Consider the following 15,614-nt stretch of genomic DNA (forward strand, 5'->3'; position numbering starts at 1 on the left):
ATGTGGTAAACTGTTCCCAGTGATTGTTGTTTCTGGCTGGTAGGTGGTTTGCCACTCGCCTTGATGGTTGTACAGGATGGTATTGTTGTTTCTTTTGAAGGTGACATCTACACGGGCCTGTTTTTGTAGTTGTCTCTGAACCTTGTAGCTGACACTTCCGCAGTATGGGAGGCTGATGACAAAGGGTGCAGGCTGGTAGTAGTAGTAGTAGTAGTAGTAGTAGTAGTAGTAGTAGTAGTAGTAGTAGTATCATGCCAGATAGTGGATATTATTGTTGTTATTTAATACCACACTCAGCAATATTCCAGCTGTATGGCGGCGGTCAGTAAATAATTGAGTCTGAAACAGACAATCCAGTGATCGATATTATAAGCATCGATCTACACAGTTGGGATACTTTGAAATCCGTCCACAACGTCAGCGAAATTGACCACCTGATCCCGTTGATCGCTTATTGCGATAAGCAATTCTTATTCGGATCTTCCTGGGTCCCCACATCAACTTAATAAGCCATGGACTACTCTCATGAAGACTGACCAACCTATCACGTGCTGCATAATCGGAAACTATCACTTGATTACCCTTTACACACATCTTTTCAAAAGTGAAAAATGCATTAAAATATACCCACACATAAACATTTATAGGACTCTTCATATTGTATTGACAGATCCGGTATACTACAGTCTGTTGGCAGTGAAAATGTACCGACAAATTTCCCTTAAAACGAAAAGGTAAATCGAGCAAAATGAAAAGTAATTCAGACTGCTTATCTTCATAATTTTACGTTGTCAGTGGAGAATTTCTGAATTTTATTCAACTTACGATAAAGGTTGTTTAACAAACGATCATAATTTCAAGTCTCTTAATATGCTTGTATTGCAAGGGTATATGCACGTTAAATGAAACACCGAGAAAAAGTTGGGTTGGTCTAGGTTACGGTCATCATTTGCTTCACTGTTCCTGCGTTTACCCCCTTGTAATGCAAAGCTATATTAGTGATTTGAAACTAGGAGTCGAGTTATTAAACAAGGTCACTGATCCACGGATTTTGTCACCTGAGCTCGACGTGCAGGATCACGTCCCTCCACTACTCTGAAGATTCTTTGTCAAAACACAAGACCACATGTGTGTTAACGTTTATTTCTGGTGATATATATTACCAGTGTTCAACGTCTAAAGGCTAACATTCACATCGTCTTAACCGCCGATGACCGGAACAGTGACCGGCGTCAACAACTCAACACCATTTTGACGATGCCTTGTACTTGAAGCGACGCTAAAATATCTAATCGCCGGCATGGTGACTTGCTCAGTTCAAGACACTTCCACGAAACCCAGATATACCACTGTCGTACATGAAACAGAGGCACCCGACAGTCGCAACACTAGTGCATTTAGTGAGGTGCGGCCCGGGCCGATAACATCTGTATCAGTATAACACTTTTATCTACAAAGCATTCTAAATAAACAAAGTGTAAATATGGAGATATGCCAAAAACAGCGTACTAGCCATTACAGGGGACTGTAAATCATGAATCCTGTACGGATACTAGTGTCCGTTGATGTCATGAATATGATGACCCTGGTCACTTACAGTGTACATGTATTGTAGAACAGTCGTGCTGAATGTTAACTCCCGTCATTAAGCTTGTGTAACAACTGTTGAAACCTGTACAAACTCGGAGATCTGACCTATTTCATTTGAATATCCGCTTCAGGAATATTCTGTTTTGATTTCATGTCAGAGTTACGTTTGTTAAGTTAACCGATTGCGTTCTTAAATTGGATTGTTATCACCCTACAATACATTTAGAACAATATAGACAAAATCATCAATCACTCACTCACTCAAGTCTGAAGAGTTAATCTTGTCGTTTTCTGTCCCTTGATACTGTTCAAGATTTAGGCTACTCGTATTAACTTCATAACACATTTTAGACCAGAGTGTCAACGCTCACATTATTTTGATGACGCACAGGTTTCATGATTTACAGTACATCTACATAACGACATGTCATCTGAGGTCCACCTTCACTAATACAAGCATACAATACAGAAAGTATACTGGTTCTACGACGGACCCAAACAGTCTGAGGATATATATTCAAGTAAGCATTATGATCGTTTGAAAGCATACCGAATATGAAGAACTGGCGATAGAACAGTTACCCCGTTGTTATTATTGCTGATAGCGGTTGTCAGGGAACTGGTCCAGTTGCGGTGGTAACATCAACAATGTATAAAGTATTGCTTGGAAAGAATCTAACCAACACCTCCAAACTGAGGGTTCAGTCACTGCTCATTGGCCACGTGGTCTTTGAACTGTTTGGTTGAATCCACCGCGTGATAAACAGACAGGAACAGATACCTTTATTGCACACCTGATAAACAGATACTGATATAGGAAAAATATCTACAGTCTGTTTTATACTTGTGTGTTATTTCGGTTCTTTATATCTGGGTGTCATTTCGGCTCTTTATACCTGGGTGTTATTTCGGTTCTTTATACCTGGGTGTTACTTTGGTTCTACAAACATGACATCGTCATTTTGCCCGGTCAGTTCTGTTATGGATGAGACGAGCCACTGGTGAACGTAAACATTACCATACATACATTCGCGATATACCAGTGAGTGAGTATTGCTTTACGCCGTCAGCAATTTTGCAGCTGTTCGCGGCGAACGATACACCACACTTCAATTCCAAGCCAGAGAGTGAATGAGCATGCGGTATTATGCCGCTTTTAGCAATGTTACAGCATTATCACCTCGGGGCGCACGAGAAATGTGCTTCACACATTGTACCCAGTCGACCGGGGACTTTGGTAAGAAGAGTGAACGCCTTAACCAACAGGCTACCCTAGTAGCATAAATCGCGATGCGTATCGTAGCGTATGAATAGCGATGCGTATCGTAATATATAAATCGTGATGCGTAAAGTAAAGTATACATCCTGGTGTGTATCGTTAAGTGTAAATCGTAATGCTTGTAATGAAAGTATTTCACGATAGGTATTCTGAATAATAAAGCGTTATGCGTATCATAAAGTATAAATGTCGATGCGTATCGTAAAGTATAAGTATCGATGCGTATCGTGAAGTGTGAACAGTGGTATCTAGCGTGATGGCATATGACGTCATCATCACGTGCGTCGTCTCACCCCATCATCATCATCATCATCATCATCATCATCTACACACGTCACAATAACAACAAATATCACAGACTAACAATATCAAACATGGTTATACAGAATATACACGACACCGCCAGACAGGGCGAGAACCACAGGTTATATATACATACACTCATTGAGCATAAGAATAACACTTTTGTTTATATACACAATTCAGCAAACCCTACGCCATGCCACCCAAGTCACCTAAATGGTTAGTGTTTATCAAGCATCATCGAATCATGTAAACGTTTTGACATGCGCAAACATACCCTACTAGTGTTTATTACTATCTTGCCGAGTGCTTTCAGAACATACCTACCTCAAGCTAGCAATCTCATATCAGAAGCATGCATTCGTTGGGCACTTGAAATGATGGCGGTGGACTTTGAATGACCCGAAGCAATAATTATATTTAAGTTGCGGTATTACAGTATATTTAACCTTTCTCATAAAATCTTGAATTTCGTTTTGTGTATTTAGCTTGGAAATACATACATGTCGAGTCAACATGCCCATATTGTCAATATAATACTGTTATTTATTCAAACGGACGAGAGAGACATCAGATACTAAACAGCCACGATCTGGGTATTTGATCATATGAGATTTTGTGAATTCTTGATTGAAGAGCAAACATTTTTCTAGCAATCAGCTGAAACAACTAGACCACGTGTAGTTCACCTTCTATTTTACAAGCGTTGTTGTGTGATGTATAACAACATGTTACAATAAGGGTAGTGGTTCTCCATATAACACAAAGTTACAATATCACATGTACACGCTTTGAAATTCAATGTAATGAAAACAACTGGCTCCAATAAATGAAACAGACCGTAAAATGCTTCTCAAACAGATTATACAACAATTATAAGGTGGTGATTATGGTATGTATTGAACAAACATACAAGGACCAGTGCATTCTAATCCAGTGTGACGTCATAATCTGAGGCTCGAGCGCGATACTATGATATATTGATAAGCCATAACCCATTATCTACCATAAAATCCCTAGTATTTGCGTGTATCACACATATCATTGGCAGAATGATCTTTTTGCTTAGTGAAGACTGTTCGGACAGAGTCGCACAGTTCGTACTTATAGTAACTACGGTAAGTTATCAGCTATACCACGAGTTGCCCTTAAAATGTTTGAATAAAATATATTTCACGTGAGTAATTATTCAACATGGGGTTGGACATCTGAGAGCACAACCCAGTGAAGAAATGGGTGCATACCTTTGATTGTGGCGATATTTTATCTTGACATGAAATATATTTCTCGAACCGAAGCGAGGGAGGTACGTTGTCAACCTTTGCTCGCTTCGCTTGCATACAAGAAGACTGGTCATATTCTCTATGCTACGCAACTCCATTTGCGCTACAGTTTGCCTGCGATGATACTGAGTTGATCAAATACGTTCGTTTCATCTACAGCGTCATCAAAGCTTTACACAGGTCAAAATCCCCTACAGTACTGGCCTTTGGTGTCTGTTAAACTCGACTGTCCTATTGCCAAATAGCATACTAGGAATTACATCCTTGAAAACTGTATCACAGTCACATCTGTTGTAGCCGCATTGAACACAAACATAAACAACGTCACATTCAGTTCCTAATTCCAAGCGTATCAAACGCAAGGTTTTGGTTTTATAGTACCAATTCTGATTCTGTTTTGTGGAAATAAGTTTTTAGCCTCTTGTAACGTATCTTTTACATTTAACCGATTTTTAAATTTGAATATTTTTCCCAATTCATTAAACTGAGACTGAATATACCATATACTATAGGCAAGAATGCGATGACGGGTTAACAATGGCGAGCGAAACTGTTTACATAGTGCTGTGAACGTACCGCACACCAACGTGGTAAATAACAACATTATACGTAACTTCTGTCATCAACAGTATAAACAGATATATCCATATACACAAACATATAAACACACACAGATACATATCACAACAATGTTGACGTCATCAGGTCGTGACAGACGCGACATAACACTGGCGATGAACACGTGGGGTTAGAATCAGTGGAAGAAGGTGGGAAGCGATGGGGTAAGGTATGGGTGTGGTCTCAGAAGGGGAGGACAGGCGACCTGGACCCCGTTCCACAAATCGATCGTAGCAATAAGTTGATCGTAACTCCCATGGTTTAACATAGACTTACAGCAGTTGTAGCTATGATTGCTTTGAGGAACGGAGCCCAGGTAAGTAATGGGCGGGCCTAAACTTGGCGTGGGAGGGCTGCGTTCATGTTTGGCGCGGGTGAGGGTCGGGGTGGGATGGGAGGAGGAATGCAGGTGGGAAAGAGGGTATACTGTGAGTGACGTAGCTTGCACGAGTAGCGGTGATAGTTGGTAGTTATACCACTTTTCCCGTGCCTCTCAAATACCGAATGCCGACAGTCAATACCAGCTTCTACAACAGGACCTGCTTCATAGTTTAGCGATACCCGCGGTGGCTGAGTGGGTTAGAGGGCCGGTTTTGTATGCTGGCGATTAGGTATCTGACTCTGACAGCGGGGTTTCGAATCACGGGTTGTACCCAACCTAAAAAGAGTTCTCTTTACGGATCAGTGCAGATTTTACAGTTTAATAACGTCCGCCAATCAAACTTTTATTAAATGACTTCAAAATTGTTCGTGTTTATCGTGGAAACGCTTTTTTTCATTTACACCTAAAAAAAACTTCTCTGACTGCTTTAACAAGAAAAGACAACATGTAAAGTGGGACAGTATTCCATGCAATAATGCAATACAAGCCCAACCCATTATATTTCCATCCAATCACAACACAGTAGTCTGGACTCACAGATACCGGCCAATATGAAATATCGCGGAGTCAACCTCTCAACTGTCAACGATTACTGAAACATTTATGTACACACGGGAATTAGATAGTGTGTAAGGCAGTGAACCATATCACAATGTGCCAGAAGAGGGGGTATAACAAGAAATGAGGGGTAGGGTTGGTTGATTGAGGGGATATTTTAGCACATAAAGCTCAGTTGATTTGATGAAGGGCGTTTAACCCATGCGCTGCTCATATTCACTAAAAACAAGCATTTGTTAATGCTGCAATGACTGAATTCATAAATTCGATCAAAACAGTGTACAGAGAGCCGACCACTTGTTCTTCTTGGCTGGCGGGGGTGGGATATATTTATCCTGAATGTTCATTTTTAAATTTACTTAAACGAAAGCCATAGGCACTGGTTTATGGTGTTATTTATATATCCCGTATATAAAATCTCAGTATCTCCGCAGAATACCCCATGCATCCACCCCAAAACTTCTGTCCACCCCACCTCTTCCCCCCACCACCACACCCCGCCTCCAAAATATGAAATGGTCACTCCCCACAAAATTTAACATATTCCTTTCTAATACATGGTTACACATTTAATTTTTAAACTTCAAAAGACTTAACACATCACATACAGATTTATCATATATAACAATATATCAACGAATACCGATTATTACACGGGGTATTGCGTGTACGTGGTATTGCAATAACATTATGTTCATTAACGCAACAATGAAATATAAAATAGATATTTGTCAGATTTGTTAAACTAGGATTCATATGGTTGTCGATGCTCAGCGTTATTTGGTTGTTGGGGTTCAATGGCGGCCATCTCCACGTTACTATCGCTTTCCGGCATGCGCGAGTAATACTTCACACTTGACGGGTCTATCAGAGTGCTCTCCCCTGCAGCAGCCACGGGATTGCTGCTCAGCCACACGAACGATCTTGCACTGGCAACTGAAAATATACAGATAACAATTTTTTTCTAATATACAAAACAAGAGCTTAATTCAATACAGATACTGAAAGTGAATGTACTTGACACTACATTTGTGAAGTTAGACGCTTGGGGTATCTACCTGACTGTCGGATCATATAAGCGGTTGTAGCAACTTAATTATATAACACCTTAGTTATCCAGTAGAGAGCCCAGTACACAAGGAGGAACACTAGGGTTACAGTTAGGTACATGGTGTCAAAAAGTCATCTTGATATTTGAATCTGTGAAACCCATAATGACACAAGATACAGTAGTATGGACTCAAGTACAGTACAGGGCATCTAGAACTCACCTTGATACTTGGCTTACAGTACAGGGCATCTAGAACTCACCTTGATATTTGGCTTACAGTACAGGGCATCTAGAACTCACCTTGATATTTTGCCATTTGTTTCCCGGCCATGTAGAGAGCCCAGTACAGCACGAGAGTCACCAGGACTATTGTAAAGCAGAAGGCCAGAAAACTTGTCGCCCCAAGAGACACCACCAGCTGAAGGTAAAGCCACAAGGACATGCTTAACTTTACTGTAAAGACACTTCAAGGAATGTAAAACCGATCCACATAGATTTGTGTGAGATCTCATGTTGAGAGTGACATAAACATTTATAGGCCAACCATCGTATATCAGTGTATATCAAATCATATTAGCACCATTCACACATTGTACCCAGACTGGGAATCGAACCTGGGTCTTCGGCATGGCGAATGGACGCTTTAACCATTAGGCTACCCCACCGCCCTGTAAAAAGTGGTGGTCGAGAATCGTACTATTACCACGAAGAGCGCCAGGCAGGGTAACAACAAGTTCCATGTTTTCGCGTTTGGTAACTTCTTGCTGTCGGTATTGAACCAAGGACCCACAGTTCTGCAGTGGGCATTAAGCTCGGGGTTAAAATAATCACAGTCTGTGTGTAAACATAGATACTCACATTCCCGACGATGATTGGACAAAGCGCCTCTCCCAGTGCAGCCATCACCACCAGGCACGTCGTGATGGATGCTGCAAGACGAAGGTCAAGGACACGTAATTAAAAAGCTCTAACGGTGTTTACATGAAGGAAACTAAGGGCGCCTCAAATCAATGATACCCGTACAGTTGATATTAACTCACAAGATGGCCACCATACCAAGGTACCTTTTGTTTGTTCCAAGAGTTCAGACGGACCTGAGGTTTCTTGATTGTTGTATCCATAGTTGTAACTCTAACTTTGTTTGTTTGTTTGTTTGTTTGTTATTTAAGACCCGGCTATATCCCAGCTACGTGGCTTAGATCTGTAAATAACCGAATGGGGACCCTACAGTCCAGTGAGCAACACAGTGAGCATCGATCTACGCAACTGGGCTACAATGCCATGAGTCATCCAAGTCAGCGTGCCTGACCACCCGATCCTGTCAGTTGCACTGGTTGCACTCTTGACAAGCACTGGTTGCTGAAGATCAATTCTGATCCGGATCTTTAAGGATTCATGTGGTATAAAAGTAGAAAATATGATGAAGCGAATTAAATATGTATGTTACCAGAGCTTCGATAAAGATTTTTAACACTGAAAACCCTAATTTTGAGAAGGCATGTTTGTATATCTGCATCGAAGTAATATCAGTGTGATATGATAAAAAATATGTCGTATTAACGGTACTAACAATTCATGTCAATGAACTGCTCTGTGAGCGACAGCGCCGACGGCGACATGCTGCTGACAAACAACCCAACGAAGCACGTGCCGATGTAGATGGTGACGTGGCTGAATCTGAAGATGAGGGTGAACACTAGGGCGAGGCTACAGCCAACCTGGAACAGGGGAACATCGTTAAAGGCGGACTGCGCTCAGCACAAAGGCAGTCCTGGCGACAAAAATACTGCTCTTTTGAAACACTGTCAAAAACAGATGATACAAGGTGTTCTTGATGACGTGAACAAATGCAGACCCACCGTTTGCACACATCACAAACACTTGCATGTGCAAACAAATTGTTTAGTCCTCACTTCATGTTCACCATGGAAATATAGGGTAAACAAATACCACTAATATATGATGTCGTATCTCTAAAATCACTACATTAAACGTCAAGACTTTGCACGAAAATGAGTACTACACCATGAAACTGAGTCCTCCTTCATATCCATATATTTACCATTCCTCCAAAATATTTGAGGCTAACGTATTTTTTTTATCTTACATGTAGTGAGTGGGGATGATAATTTTAGCGTCGCTTCGTACCCATGGCTGCTGACTCATTAATGATTGATAAACACTGACAAAAACCGCTTCCCTTTACATTACGACACGTAAGTCATGTTCTTTAGATTAGGGCACGTAGGTTAACCCATTTATGTAAGGATACGGTATGGTCAGATATGAACGTTTTGTCCATAATATTGAGATAGAAACGCTGTCTTTTTTCTTCGGTACGTTTTGCATTGCATCTTAAATCATGTACATTCAGTTCACTATTTTACGATACATGCTTAATTTATGTACATATGGGGTCAGTCCAATAAGATGACGAATCGCGTATGTCCGTCCGAGAGATCTTTGTGCGTTATGGAGGGTTAACGAGTACACGTGTACTTTACGTATACCCTGTGTAGAAACACAACAAATCACAGTGCCTTGACCAAAGCTCGGTGTAAATTTTCATTTTACGATAGGAAAATCCTCTCATTCTGTATCCACGAGTCGTATAGCTCGTTCCCTTGTCAATAACATTATATATTTTATGGATTTTTTTATTTCACTAAAGCTTTTATGGCGTCCAGATGTTCCAAATGAACGCGAGAATACTGTGTCCTGAAAACAACAAATCATTAGCTTCCTATCTGCTGCATTGTATTGCATGTGGTGGAATCGATCTGGGTGGGATGTCGACAAGGAGATATATAGCGTACTTACAATACTGCACAACAGCATGAAGCCCGGGGTGAACTTGGCGGCTGCGGGAACCGATATTAGTCGCCCGAATGCAAACATACCCTGCAAAATATACGGTGGTGTAAAATGACAATTCATCTGAAACTCCAGCGAGGTTAATTTATCTAATTATGTCTTCGGAATAGACGCAAACTGTATCGCATGTTATTCTCACATTAATTTGTATTGTCTTCAGTTGAACCAAATCGTGTCTAATGTCATGATTGCCTTGTCAGCATAAAATATAGACTTGCACTGGTGGTACTCGGCAGATTGATGTGATGAAAGGAAGCTAGAATTTTACTCAACCGTATAACTTATCGATGGGATACATATTATAAAATATACATTAGCCATATCTATAACACTGAACACAATTGACAGATTATATGGTTCTCGAATACACACTGCCATTTAAAAAGTTCAAGGCTAATCTCATACAATTGCATATTTCATACTGTTTATTCTTGATTTCGCAAATGTGAAAAATGACAAGTCATAAAAACACTTTAATCGTATTCAGTATTGTTTACTTCATAAATATGCCTGATATAGGTAGTGTAAAATACCTCTACAGTAAATGTTCAATACATGATATCAACACATACGTCCCTGCAAATATTTGTACAAAAGGATAAAGCAAACCTGTCATACAGCTAAGATCACTCCCACAAGAGAACTTCTAAGAGTGCGTGTTTTATAGATATTAAAATAACATTTAACATGAACCCTAGAAAGGCGTACATCACAATAGAGCGTTGATAAAATAGACCCATTTTACCAAATCATTCGCGGGGCTCTCCTGCTATTATATGTCACCCTTTATTTGACAACAAATGATAGAACAGCATATATTTAATATCGACGAGCAGTTTAAATCTCCAAAGCACAATTCATTAGTGTGCAGCCTAAGTGGGTTTCTCTGTATGGGTGGCATACTCACCCAGAAACAGGCGTCCAGAATAGCACCTTCGTATTTCTGTAGAGACTTGACGCTGGCTTCGTGGGCGTACGTGTAGATGTAGTTGGCATATGTGGACTGAAGAGGGAGACGGAGACGTTGAGGAGACAGAGATATGGAGAAGGAAGAGTGAGTGAGTTTAGTTTTAAGCCGCACTGAGCAATATTCCAGCTATATGGAGGCGGTCTGTAAATAGTCGGATTTCGACCAGACAATTTAGTGATCAACAACAGGAACATTAATCTACGGAATTGGGAACCGATGACATGTGTCAACCACGTCAGCGAGCCTGACCATCCGATCTCGTTAGTCGCCTCTTACGACAAGCATGGATTACTGAAGATCAGTCTTCACGGGTCGAGAAAGAAGAAGAAATACGTTATCTACTCCTTGGGAGTAAGTCAACCAGGTCAATAATCAAAACCACCAAAACCTCAGTGAAACAAATTTTGAAAACAGGATCTGAGTCCCAGCAGACCAAAATCCAATACTGTGGTGCCAATTAGTTTCAATTATTAAACTAATTTTACTTTCATTTATTTTATAATATCCTTTTGGAGGTGCGGGTGGGGGAAAGAGAGACGTTTCGAACACCACACTCAGCAATGTTCCAAATGCATGACTAAGGTCGTAAAATGTTCGCCTCTTGATACAGTTTCGTAAAATGTTCGCCTTTCGATACAGTGGTAGAGAGAGTAAAAGCACCGACTCACAAACACTTCGCCCAGTCATGCTCATTGCCTGTTGTACCGCATTGTCTGTTGTATACAGGCATCTCAAACTTACCGGACAAATTCTCCGTACTCTACACTAGAGTAAACACACTGCAATTGTGAATCTGTTGTCTCCTTAAAAGCACCATATACGATAATGATATTCACATAATAATATACAGTTGGGGCTCTAACTGTCGCCCTTGCCTCTGATGACAAGGCTCCCGTGATGTTCAGCTTGGCAAAGTTGCCTCCCTTCCGCGTGTCAGGATCCCAGATTCGAGCTGATTTTATGAATCTCGATACATCTGAACCACGTTGACACAGCAAAGTAGTACACAGACACTGGGAACATGGCCCCTCTCTTGCCTTTGACATGGAACTGACACGCGGAAATATTTGTACTGAATTTGATGTTCAGAGCGGTTTTAACGCCGGGTACACAACTCACCTGCAGACCATCAAAGAGGAAGACGGAGATGGCGGCAAGGAGAGTTATCAGGAACACATCCCTCGGACTTGTGGCGCAGCACTTCCTGATCCACCCCAAACCACCCACACCTGCAATACAAGGGACGATGTTAGACCTTCAGCTGGACCTGCTGGCCATCACATCTCCATCTACACCTGCGGACAAGGGACCATGTTAAACCTACAATTCGATCTACAGGCAACCCCATCTTTACCTACACCTGCAATACAAGGGGACCATGTTAGACTTACACTTCGATCTACAGGCAACCCCATCTTTACCTACGCCTGCAATACAAGGAGACCATGTTACGACTACAGCTCAGCCTACGCATGCAATGCAAGGAGATATGTTAGACCTACACTTCGATCTACAGGCAACCCCATCTTTACCTACACCTGCAATACAAGGAGACCACGTTAGACCTACACTTCGATCTACAGGCAACCCCATCTTTACCTACGCCTGCAATACAAGGAGACCCTGTTACGACTACAGCTCGGCCTACGCATGCAATGCAAGGAGATATGTTAGACCTACACTTCGATCTACGGGCAACCCCATCTTTACCTACACCTGCAATACAAGGGGACCGTGTTAGACCTACAGCTCGACCTACAGACCGTCCCTACAGTTAAACCCACCAACCACAACACAGGCAGTACAACATTACCAAGTCAAGCTTCAGTCATAGCTACAAAGACAATCAGCCATCTTAGAGTAAACGTCCTCAATATTATTATTTGCTTGTTATTTGTCATGCATGTTCTTTTTTCAAAATTGGTAGAGCGTACAGCCAAACACAGATATCCTAGAATAAAAGCTGAAATATTCTTAAAAACGTCATAAATCATACTGCTCACCAATCCTTGGACCAGATTTAGTTAGCCGACCTACAAGCGCAGAATACCATCATCAACTGACAAGCCATCCATTACATTGTGTAATCCAGCCAGCTAAAGTGTTTCCCTTTAACTACCTAGCGTAAGCTCATCACTTAAGAAAATAATTTTACATCAACACAAATTCAGATAAATCTAATTATAAGATCCATTCGTCAGCCTTAAAACGTAGATGAAAGCCACAAGTGACACTATCTACCGCCAGACAAGAGGCTGTCAAAGAAACCCAATTTCTTGTTCACACAATCTCCGCCACCCTGTTTGAACACTGAGACAATTGATTGTCCCTGGGGACAACCTTGTCACGCCGAGCCATTGTAAACCGATTCCAGTCCCTGGAATCCCACAGCAACCGATGGAACTATTAGAAGGTTCCTTTGAGACAGCGAGAAAAGAAAGGCGTCTTATTTTAATCTGCAGCATGTTTTAACTAAACCAGCTTTCAAAGACGTCATCAAAGTGAGTGTTCGTTTGAAGGAGATTTAGGTCTGTCTTTCCCCACCATTGTTTATCTCCATCAACACGGTGGTGTACAATAAAGTTACAACCTAAATATTGGAGGTGAGATGAAATGGGGTTTATCGTTCACGATCATTGCATTTAGGATTATTGTGATGACGTGTTAGCTTGTCTCCATGACTAAAGCCATCCCGTGAGGATCCGGCTTAGAATTGGTCTTTAGAAACTCATGCTAATGCAACTAACGAGATCGGGTGGTCAGGTTTGCTGACTTGGTTGACACATGTCATCATAGCCCAGTTGCGTAGATCGGTGCTCATGCTGTTGATCACTGGTTGATCCAAATTAGATTATTAACAGACTGCCGCCACAAACTGGAATATTGCTGAGTGCGGTGTTAGACAACACACCAACCAGCCCGATGAAGCCGACTTAACATATCCTGACCACTGACAAGGATTGGTAAGGATCGATCATTTAGACACGTCACACTCCCTAGCTTTACTCATCATGTCATTGCTCGTGCTGATCACTGGATTGTCTGGTCCAGACTATTTCCACACCGCCGTCATATCGGTTGAATATTGTTGCGTTAAACAACTAACAACCCAGTACAACCACGAACCAGGCTAGGCAACAACAACTACCATTCTGCATCGTCTTCTGGTACAGGGATCAAACTCCTGATCAGACGCTCTACTCACAAAACATATGGGCTTTTACAGCAAATGAGAGTAATCCAACGCTACAGAAAGCAGAATTTCAACCAAATAATGGAGGCCCTTGAACTAACACAGATAGACTCACCCCCTTCTCCAGCAGTCTGTGGCCCCGCCGGGTTCTTCACAGGTCCCCGCATCCTCTCCCTCAAGATGACCAGTGCCACCTCTAACGCTACCAGCAACTACAACACCACAATAATAATTATTATTGTTATTATTAGTGTTCATTTATAGATATACAACTGGAGACATATACTTTATCGCGATTAGTCATAGAACTGAGAAATGGTTTCACTCTAGGGAGTTAAAAAAGTATCGGAATGTACGATAGTGTTTAGTCCGTCTCAGAGTCCTTGAACCACATTATTTTTCCAACTGCCTAGCCCTCTTTGCAATGCTAAATTTCTAAATGAAGCAAGTCTAGATTTCCTCAGGTTCTGAATCTCTGACCTTCTTTGGGCTCCTTTTGATGGGTTTATTTGTTGCAATCAAAATTATATATTCAGAGATTCAGTTAGTCTAGATTGTGTCCTATTACATACTAATGTACGTAGTTCCGTGAGCGGGCAACGTGTGTGAGTATGAACGCCATATACTATTACATTGTATTGATTCAATATCAAACATTCTCGCTTCAATATCACGTATAATTCACTTACAGGTAAAGACAGTTCCTAAACTGCATTGCAAATGAAAGCATATTCTTGAACAAGTGATAAATGACACACGTGAGGCTTTAAAATCCACAGGCCCTGAATGAAATCTGCAGGCCCAATTTGTCGCAGTCAAACCTAAATAGACTACACTGTACAGTTTCACACTGTTTCTACAAAATCAATTAGCGATGCCTGTTTCGCAAAGTTTATATCATATATTCTTATTGATTTGTTGTAGACTGGTGCTGACATTCCAATACGCAAAGCGCTTAAATACCAGAAAGTGAAACTAAACTAACGCCCAAAAGAAACGCCAACATTAGCCAAGCTAAATATGGTAACATTGTCAATCAATCATTCAGCAACAGTATTTAATGGATAACAAGAAGAAAAACGACGAAGCTCGTGATCTATTATCACATGAATGACTCTGGGGTGCAATATCCAGTATTCCCTCACCAATGCACAATCGACTGGGAGCTTTCTCAACTTTCTGGGCTGCACATATTGTTCAATCCCGGATGTGGTCACCTCTAGCACTGATGCAGGCCCGAACCCAGCGTCAAACTGAGTCTTCTGCCGTCTTGATTAGGGATCCGACGCCTTTCCTTTCGCAGAGCAGCTGCCAAAGCGTCAATGGCTTTTTTTTTTTTTTTTTTTGGCGTTCCCGAATACGACGGCCAAGTCATTCCCAAAGATGCTTACGTGGGGAGGGATCATGAAGAGCTGGAACTTGCTTTCGTCACCAGTTCACTCTTTGCCAGTTTTGCTGCTGAAAGGTCCTTGCCCTTGAAAGGTCGATTTTCACAGAGACCATGAATGCCGAG

General features: G+C 41.3%; 1 protein-coding gene across 1 annotated transcript in view; it reads right to left on the reverse strand.

The window, feature by feature from the left end:
• Window positions 1–1,133: 1,133 nt before the first annotated feature.
• LOC137296575 (major facilitator superfamily domain-containing protein 4A-like) overlaps window positions 1,134–15,614 on the reverse strand; it is a 96,686-nt gene continuing 82,205 nt past the window's right edge. Inside the window, exons 4-11 of the mRNA XM_067828380.1 lie at window positions 14,217–14,313; window positions 12,028–12,137; window positions 10,846–10,941; window positions 9,885–9,965; window positions 8,635–8,782; window positions 7,923–7,993; window positions 7,365–7,482; window positions 1,134–6,949 (exon numbers count right to left, since the gene is read on the reverse strand). Of these exons, the coding sequence (XP_067684481.1) occupies window positions 6,759–6,949; window positions 7,365–7,482; window positions 7,923–7,993; window positions 8,635–8,782; window positions 9,885–9,965; window positions 10,846–10,941; window positions 12,028–12,137; window positions 14,217–14,313 (912 nt within the window). The 3' untranslated portion in view covers window positions 1,134–6,758. The remainder of the gene's footprint in view (window positions 6,950–7,364; window positions 7,483–7,922; window positions 7,994–8,634; window positions 8,783–9,884; window positions 9,966–10,845; window positions 10,942–12,027; window positions 12,138–14,216; window positions 14,314–15,614) is intronic.

This window comes from Haliotis asinina, chromosome 9, assembly GCF_037392515.1.
Source record: "Haliotis asinina isolate JCU_RB_2024 chromosome 9, JCU_Hal_asi_v2, whole genome shotgun sequence".
Taxonomy (NCBI): Eukaryota; Metazoa; Mollusca; class Gastropoda; order Lepetellida; family Haliotidae; genus Haliotis; species Haliotis asinina.